At 51.2% G+C, this 9,371-nt stretch overlaps 1 protein-coding gene across 1 annotated transcript; it reads left to right on the top strand.

The window, feature by feature from the left end:
• Positions 1-790: 790 nt before the first annotated feature.
• Positions 791-4,461, top strand: LOC111150939 (chromosome unknown C1orf186 homolog). The gene is made up of 5 exons (XM_022508634.1): positions 791-801; positions 1,011-1,111; positions 2,228-2,356; positions 3,643-3,713; positions 4,261-4,461. The coding sequence occupies exons 1-5, from the start codon at positions 791-793 to the stop codon at positions 4,459-4,461; spliced, it is 513 nt and encodes a 170-aa protein (XP_022364342.1).
• Positions 4,462-9,371: the final 4,910 nt, after the last annotated feature.

Below are 9,371 nucleotides of genomic sequence, written 5' to 3' on the forward strand. Positions count from 1 at the left end.
GTCCTGCCTTTGTCTTAGAGTAAATGCCATATTCAGCAAAATGCTGATGAAATGCATACGCTGATTTTTAAAATCCACATATCCGTGGGCATACATCCAGAGTCTTGGTCCTAAAGCCCCATAAAGCCGCACCCGGTGTGCATGTGAGTGTGTGTGCATATGTGTGTGTATTTAAGATCTAGGTTTCTTCCGTGACTCCCTCTTGCTGCATTTGCTTGAGTGGAACCCTTGGCACTTCCAGCAGCAGGCTCCCCGGGAGCCAGGACCAGTGGTTGGACTTGTCGGCTTGAGTTTAGAGCCCAAAGCTAGGCCCGGCCGTGTACCGGCTACATGACCTCAGCTGTGTCCCTCTGCTCTCTGAATCCCACAAGCTCGTTATTAGACGGGGGGTCTTACAATCTCTCAGCCCTGGGCCGCGTGAAAGAGGTAGGAGGGGGCTCAGCGCTGTGGCCGGCATCCAGTGCCTGCCCCACAACCTCCACCCCGCCACCCGCTGTTGGGTACAAATACCTAACGACTAGTTACTCCTTCTTTTGTATATTCAGAAACTGCAATCTGGGGAGAGGAAAGCCAGTGGCCCCCTGAGCAGCTGAGTTTGCCTGAGGGGAACTGGGGCGTAGAGCCCCGGATTCCTAGCAGCCGCCTTGCCTCCTGCGTTTCTCCTGGACGGTCCTGCGGGTGCCCTGTGTGCAGACCAGGTGCCCAGCCTGGTGCCCCGCACGTCTCCTCCTTCTGCCCCTGGAAGAGCCCGAGCCTCACTGGCGACCCGCGGCCGCCCTGCAAGCCCATCATGCTGACAGAGTGAGTGGGGTTTTCCAATCAGACTCACAGGTGTAGCTAGCTTCTGAGCACGCACACCACCCTCCCTGGCTGCCCAGAGAGGCAAAGGCACCGGCTCTGAGACACACAGCATCAACCAATGGCTGTCTCTGGCTGGGGGCCAGGATGGGTGTGTGGCTCTATTAGAATCTCTGCAGCCTCTGACTCCGACCCTTCTCCTGTCCCAACAGAGACATGAAGCTCTGGCAGGGCTTAGTGATTGCAGTGGTGTCCCTCATCCTACAGGCCTGCCTCTTTGCGGCCATCGGCTACCTGCTCAGCAGGCACATGGGTAAGTGGCCTTGCATTCCCTTCCCTCCTAGCCACTTGTAGGGACCGTCCCCGAGCCTCCAGCAAGACAAGCCCCTGAACACCCCTGGAATACCTACTTGAGAATCCACTGGCCAGATCACCCCTTACTGGGTAATTCCCCACTCTGACCCGAGCTGTTTCTGGTTGGGGATGGTGGCCCACAGTCCTTCCACTATCCAGACCTTCTACCCAGAGACCAGCTCCAGCAGTGCTCTCGGGGGTGGGCTCATTCAGCCGGGATCTGACTCATCTTCTTCATCACTGCCAAAGGACTCAGTGGCCAAAACATGGCTCTGGGTATGACTGGACTAAGAGACTAGCTTACATTCTTGAAGTGATTCACGATGGAAAATAGAGAAGTTCTGTTCTGGGATGACATTATAATTAGGGAAAGTAAAATAAAGGCAGTCTAAAATAAAGAAATAAATGAAGTAAATAATGAAAGGCTTCTCAAGCCATCCATCCATCCATCCATCCATCCATCCATCTATCCATCTATCCATCTATCCATCCCTCCATCTATCCATCCATCCATCCCTCCAGCCATCCATCCCTCCAGCCATTCGTTCATTCATTACAACAGGGAACAAAACAAAATTCCCTGTCCTTCTATAACTTGCATTCATGGGGGGAACAGACAACAAACCAAATAAACAGGTAATACACACACGTGTTGGATTATGGTGAATGCTAGGAAAGAAGACGATGAAGCAAGGCAAGGAGATAGGAAAGGGATGGTGGCCAGCATTACTGACACTGACTTGCTGACATTTGAGTATAAACCTCTGGAAGTGAGGGATCGAGATGCATCTGCAAAGGCCCTGAGGCAGAAGGGTGTTTGGTAGCGAACAGCAGGAGCAGAGAGGCCAAGGTGGCTGGAACTGAGAGGAACAGTGACACAATGGAGGTCCTTGGAGGCTGGGATTTCAGCCTGTACTCTGAACTAGGCGAGGGCTGCTGCAGGGTTTTGAATGGAGGCCTGAGGTTTGAAGAGGTCCCTCTAAATGTTTTTGCCCTATTGAGGGCAGTGCTCAGAGACAGTGTGTGCTTGCTTAATCTAGAGCTGCCACTGTTGACCCTTGCCTTGTCCCCTTAGCCAAGGAGAGTGAGCGGCTACTGAAAGGGGCCAGGCTCCAGGCCCCAAACCCCAGCCCTGCCCACCATCAGCCACTTCCTGCCAAGGAGAAGACTCCCAGCACCTCTGTGTCTGAGCCCCATTATAGGCGTGAGTAATGGGGAGGAAGAGGCGGGGGTGGGAGGGAGCGAACTTGTCCTAAAGCTTCTTCTACTCTGTCTGGGCCCCCAGGGAGCCGCCCTACAGCGGCTCTGCTCTGTCCCCGTCTGCCCAACCCCCCACTGGAGGATTTCTTGCGCCCACCTCAGGGAGGGCCTTGCCAAGCCTACCTTTTACAGTAAGCTGCTCTTCCTATCACATGGGGCCCATCTCGCTGGGTTTGTGTGGGTCTGGGTTTGGTCCAATGTGAGCCACTGCAGAAGGGGTTTGGGGCTATCTCTGTTCTGTCTCTGTAATACTATGGCGCCGGTCAGTGGGGCGGCCAAGATGTCAACCGCCTCTGCCGGCCTCTGGCCATGGGACCCGGGTGTTTTAATAAACACGAGTCTTGGTAATGGTTCAAATCCCCATCCCCCTCTGGCGAGTGAACCAACAGGGACACCACCCTTTTGCTTCCTCTCAGGGCTGGGGAGACGCACCAGGCCACCGTTCACACAGTGGAAATGGCTGCTTCTACAGCAAGACCACAGCCCCACTCTACTCACTCCCCAGAGATCACACTGTTTCTCATGGTTTATCGCTTGGCTGATTTGCGTTTGCTCCATCTAATTTTAGTTTTTCAGTTGGAGGGATCTGGTGGTCAGGCTTCCCCCGGCACTGAGATAAGAGCCTGTGGGGACCAGAAGAGAGCACTCATGTGAACTCAGTGTTTCTGTGGGAGGGGAGGGGCCCTGGTGTCGCTGGGACCCTGGCCCGAGAGCTTCACCGGAGCCCTGGCCAGAGACTCAGCGATGCTTTGGATCTCAGGGACCTGGGAGGTGTCATCCAACCCTCTTGCTTCACGGGGAGCAAAACCAGACACAAAGAGGGATGTCACCTGCCTACAGCTAGTGGCGGGTCTAGATCAAAGCCTGTGCGGGTGAGGTCACTGTGGAGGCTGAGCTGTTTGCTAGGGGCTGCGCTGTGTCCTCGTGTCTCTGCTTACCCCTCCTGACACAGCCCAGCCCTGGGGTATCAGCTTCTGGTTTTAGATGGAGCTGGACAGAGCAGTGGTGCCGGGACTCTTGGGTGCATTCCTGACTATTTTGGGGGTCCTTCCTCCCCCACCTTTCTTCAATTCCTTTTTTCTCTTTTAGGGGGGCTCTGTATTTCTCTTCCCCACTTGGCTTTGTGAGGCTGGCTCTGCCTGTCTTTGTTTCCTTCTTCTTTCCATTGTGTCCATCCCCTCCTAACACCCCCTGGCTCTCCTTGGAAGAACAGTTTCTATTTCTCCCTAGACGACAGCGACACATCCTCAGGTAGCTCTGACAGCTCGGACAGCTCAGGCAGCTCGTCTCCAGCCTGCCAGGTAACAGACACCCCTAGCGAGCCCAGCCTGTCGTATGCCATTGGGGTCCTTGCTGCACAAGACTTAGCACCACCCAGGCTGCCCCAGCTACAGAGATGGGAGCAGGGAAGGCAGGCTTCTTGAATCTTTACAGCATCCTTAGGGGATGGGCAGGGGTGGGGGCAGGCTTACGGCAACACAGATCATCCACACAAAAGGGGGTCTGAGCGGGTTGTAAAAAGGCAAGTATCAAATGGGTCATCTCCTCCTCCCCGTACCCCAGTCACTGAGCCAAAGTCCCCTTTGAGTCCTGACCTCACTGGGATTCAGTCCCCACATCTTTCCTTAAACCCATGAATCCCCTACAGACAGGAAGCACCAGGCAGTCTTCTCCAACTCCCCCTTCCCTGCTCTCCAACCGGGCGCCTGGAGCTGGCTACTTTCCCTTCCAGCTTGAGTGGGGGGGAACCACGCCTCCTTGAGTGAGATTTCTGTCCTGGGGTTCCCCCCTCCTCTGACCCTTGTAGGAATCTTGACCCCCATGCCTCTGCTTTTTCTCCCCTCTAAGGCCACGAAGAATATGAATTATGCACAAGTGGTCTTTTCTGCCACCAAAGAACTAAAAAATGAATCTTCCCTGGACTATGAAAACATCAAGGAAACCACAGATTATGTGAACGTCAATCCAAAAAGCCACAAACCCAATTTCTGGACTTTCGCAAAGCCTGCTGACTCTGAGCCGGTAGAGTACACGAAGGTGGCCCTGTGAGGTCTAGGTCTTTAAGGGGGTGCTGTTCTCCAGAAATTCTTGCACTCACCTTGTAGGGGAATGACTTTTTTTAGCTCACTCAGCAAGAAAGAGTCAGATCAGCTATCAGGAAGAACTTCCACGATCAGTATGAACGAGGGGAGATATCAGTAGAGAAAGCAGGAACGTCTTTCTCCATAGAAAATTGTGAAAAAAATTTTTTTAATCAACTGTAGTGGAGTTCTGTTTGGCAATCTTACCATTAAATGACTCTTGGAGCTCTTTAATGTTTGGCAACGAGCACCTTCCTTAAAAGTTTTAAATAAAATGGCAACCCCACGTCTTGGTTTCCTCTTGCCCAACCCGGCATGCTGCCTCCTTCCAGAGCCGCATCTTGCTGAGTGGTGCTGTCCTGCCCTCAGCACTTTAAGTAGGTCACTTAGAAAGCTCCCCATCATTCAACCTTTGAATTCCCCGTTTCTTAGGAACGAAAGCTGACAGGGCCCTGGTAAATACCAACTAGCAGCCCAATCTGTGATTCCAGGGGACAAAAAAAATCTCCCCCAATTCAACCCAATAAAGTGCAATCTTCTTTTCTGGTTTGTTGTTTGTTTGTATTAAAACAATGAGGAATAAAAGGGCACTTTCTTAACCGCATGAAGCCCAGCTTGTCTCTAAATCAGCTGACGCCATGGTATTTATGGGTAAAGGGCCTAGACACAGTTTGACTGAATCATGAATGGAGTAAAAGTGTCCACAAGCCTGTCATTTCCTTCCTCTGACACTGCCCTAGAAGTTCTCATTGGTGAAACAGAAGAGTCGACAAAAATAAGGACTGTCCCTGTTGGAAAGGAGGATAAAATTCGTCATCGTTTGTAGCTACCCTTCTCCTACAAAACCTCAGAGGATTTACTTAACATATTTTAAAATTGGTGATGAGATACACATACAGTATACTTTTTCCAACAGGCAGTTAAGACACGAAGTGAAAAAAATTTTTTTTGGCTCACAACAGTCCACTCAAACAGTGGACGCCCCAGGTCCTCCCCTAGCCAAATTCAAACCCCAGAGGAGGGGCATGCGGGACTTTGAGAGGACTCTATCTTTACCTGTGCTCCACCTGCTGGCTGCAAACGACCCTTTGCGTCCTGGTACTGAGAGTAGTGGGCGGCTTTCATCTTCCCCAGTTCCTCGTCCCCAAGATGATCTGAAGACCGGGTTCTGGTTTGCGTTTCTGGGGCTGCGCAGTTCTGCCTGTTCACACATCCCTTCACCTCTTGGCTCTCATTGTGGTTCCTCTCCCACTCCAATTCGGATGTCTGTGCCCCCTTAAATTCCTATGTTGAAATCCTAACCCCTACGGTGGTGGCATTAAGGGTGAGGCCTCTGGGTGTGATTAGATAGGGAGGGTGGTGCTCTCCTGGATGGAATTAGTGCTTTTGTCAAAAAAGACCCCGCAGAACTCCTTAGCTTCTTCTGCTTTGTGAGAATACAACCCACGTGATGTCTTCCACCCAGAAGACGGTCCTCACTCTAGCTCACTGACACCCTGATTTTGGACTTCCAGCCTCCAAAGCTGAGAGAAAGAAAGTTCTGTTCTTTATAAGCCCCCCAGTTTGTGGCATTTTGTTATGGTAACCGGAATGGACGAAGACAACTGCTTAGAGAGCTTTTCTTAGTGGGAAAAAGAATTTTTATTGATCAGAGGGGCAGAATGAGGAAGAAACACCAACAACGTCACCACCAGCAACACTGTCTTTGTATCTAAAACTGAAACTTCACTTGTTATTGATTGATCTCTTTTTAAAAAAGAAAAAAAAAAAGAATTTAAAGGTGTGCTGAAGAGGTTCAGATGAGTTATCATACACCCAAGGAAGGCTGGGCAGGCCCACCGTGGAGACAGGTCCCACACCAGGAGAGGGGACAATTGAAATAGTGCAGGTAGAGGGCCTCCTTTCTGCAGGATTCTGGAAGGGCCCCGGAATTCAGAGAACCACACATTAAAAGAACACTTGAACATCTGGGTGGGTGAGGTCAAGGCACTTACACCCAGCTGTGGGGACAGGCAAGAGCCTGTACCAAACATGTGACAGAAGGAAATGAACACAGAGCAATGAAAACAGACCTTATAAATGTTTGGGCAGATTGGGTATGGAATGTTGAGATCAGACATCGTCAGCAAAAATATTCCAGAGAAGGGTGACTTCTGACCTCAGTTTAGAATGAAGGCTGAAAAGTCAATTGAAGGGAGAAGAGGCAGAAGGAAAGGGAGCAGGCCTGCCCAGCGCAGGGTCTCCATTAATGCTCCAGGAACTGACCGGTCCTGAACCACAGGAGTCTGTGCCGGGGCCCCCTGGAGTGGGGAGCTGATATCGGCGAGCACAGACATCTGAATGCCACCAACCATCTGATTAAGGTCTGTAAGGAACTCTGTTATGACTGGCTTCCAAGGTATGATACTTGTAGCAAATAAATATATCCTGGAGGTTAATTAGCCCCCGCCCCCATTGCTGGTCCATTCTAGGAGGGTCCTGTCTCTAACTAGGGTGGAACGTGAGACTGCCCAGTAACTAACGGAGACTGGTGCCCATCGATGGTGCAGATGACTTCTCTGATGCCCTGATAAGGGAAGAGGAGGGCTGATTTCCCATCCTAAGGAGTCTGGGCCAGCAAGCTGATGGCTGAGGCCAGCTAACAATGTGAAGTGACCCGCAAGTTCATTGCTAACCACGTTGCTGGAAATACAGCATCCTTTTTACCTCCATGAGCTTGGAAGGTCAGCTGGGTAAATCTGTACAAACAGTTGCTTGTATGGGTAATCACCTTTTGAGGAGCTCAGTGTTCAGCAAAACGAAGTCACTTTCTCCCATGTCATACACTAGCCATCGGGACATCCAAGAACGACCGTGCCGCCCCGCTCTGGATTCCCCTGTGAGTGTGGACTGAATTAAAAATCTCTTCAACTTTATCTTACAAGATACAGAGAAACTGATCTGCTACTGGCAATGAGTGGTTGATGACATGCCAGTTATGAACTGGGACTCTCTAGTGGACCAGAATTAACATGACCTGTCGTCAAGGGAGTCTTGGTCTAAAGGAGCTAGCGTCCTAATACCCACTACAACCACAGCCGAACTCCATGAGCGATGCTGTGTTACTGGCCAACAAGACCCACTAGGGTGAGGAGGTGTCTTATGCCCACCATCAGTGGGCTTTTTCTCCTGGGATCAGGATGCATTTCTGGGCCCAGGGGGCTCTCAAAAGGCCTCCTACCCCAAGCCCCAGCTTCTAAACTGAACACATTATAACAACTTCAGTTCCTCTGTGTTTTTGGGGTCCCATTCGCTCTCTCAAACACTCATCTTTTCAGGCAACAGTCTCTACACTCAGTCCCTCGCCTTGCCCTTGTTCTTCATCCTTTCTTTTTGTTGTTGTTGTTGTTTAGAAGATTTTATTTAATTATTTATTTACTTATTTATTTAAGAGAGAGAGCATGAAAGGAGAGAGGTCAGCGGGAGAAGCAGAATCCCGGCTGAGCAGGGAGCCCAATGTCTGTCGGCCTCGATGTCAGACTCGATCCCAGGACCCCAGGATCATGCCCTGAGCCAAAGGCAGTCGCTTAACCAACTGAGCCACCCAGGCGCCCTTCTTTGTGCTTTCTTGACAAATACATCCTCCATGAGCTTGACAGAGAGAAGCATGTGTCCAGGTTCTCTCCGGAGAACTGGGTCAAATGGAGGAGACAAAACTCCAGAACTTGTAGGGAAAGTAGTGGGTATGAGAGCCCAGAGGCAGACTTCCCTGTGGGTCCGGTCAGCTTCGGACTTACTTTTAGCTCCATACTGCCACCTTGTGACCCACAGACCAAATCCCAGGACACTCTTGTTTTCCTCTTAAGTGGGTGAAGATCCCTCCCCACCCCCTCAAACTCTCTTCTCTATCGCCACCCCACTCCAGGGGAGCAAATCTTACTTCAGCTTGAATATCCCGTTGTCCCCGCTCCTAGGAAACAAGCCCGGAAACATCCTGGTTATGGAGTTTCATGGTCCAATTGTAACCCCATCTCCAGATACCTGACCCAGGAGCAAGCTACTGCAGCCTAGGCTGAGTCTAGAGCCCCTTGATAAACAAAAGACTCATTTACATACAAAACACAGACCTGGACATCTGGAAACTCACTGGCCTATACCAAGCAGCATAAAAAACCATTCTGAGAAACCTTCAGTCAACCAATTCCCTCTTGCCATTCTCCGCCCTGCCCACGCCTTACCCCCCTGCTCCTGTGCAGGTTCTCTGGGACTGAGCATTGTACTCCAGAGTCCACAGGATGGCATAAACACTTCACCAAAGTGCCCAGCCCAGAGACAGCATGGTTCTATCTCTCCCGGGGTTTGCTGTCAAAGTGAGACTAACCCCAGACGACAGAGACCCTCTTTCATGATTCCCATAGGAGGTTACTCACCAGGAACAATCTGGAGCCGGCCATCATTATATCCTCTGTAGAGTGTTCTATGGTCTACTGTCTTACAGCCCACCACCCCCCAAAGGTAGGCATTGTTGTTTCTAGTTGATACGGAACCCGTGGCTCAGAGAGATTTGAGGACTTGCCCAAGATCATACAGATAGAAGAGGGACAAGAGCAGGACTCGAACCCAGGTCTTTGGAGTACAAAGGTGGTGTCCCTCCTACCTCCCAGTCATCACGGTGAGCAACAGTTTACCCGGTACTGACTTGGACACGAGGGACCAGACCTGTGGTGTGAGGGTGGTGGGTGGCTTACACGCACAGGCAGGAGAAATTTCTGCCGCGCTTGCTGGTGTGGGAGGCTCCTAAGCCCAGCTCCACCAGGACAGTTGGACAAGGAAGAAGAGGTTGGGTGTCAGGGACTGACATGGGCGACAGAACGTGGTGAAGAGAGACTGTGGGCCCTC

This window comes from Enhydra lutris, unplaced genomic scaffold, assembly GCF_002288905.1.
Source record: "Enhydra lutris kenyoni isolate GAN:26980312 unplaced genomic scaffold, ASM228890v2 scaffoldscaffold25, whole genome shotgun sequence".
In the NCBI taxonomy this organism is placed as follows: domain Eukaryota; kingdom Metazoa; phylum Chordata; class Mammalia; order Carnivora; family Mustelidae; genus Enhydra; species Enhydra lutris.

Excerpts from the sequence above, each read along its gene's own strand:
- LOC111150939 (XM_022508634.1), top strand. Across the intron at positions 1,112-2,227 it reads CCTGCTCAGCAGGCACATGG|CCAAGGAGAGTGAGCGGCTA; the intron begins GTAAGTGGCCTT and ends TTGTCCCCTTAG. Across the intron at positions 2,357-3,642 it reads GTCTGAGCCCCATTATAGGC|ACGACAGCGACACATCCTCA; the intron begins GTGAGTAATGGG and ends ATTTCTCCCTAG.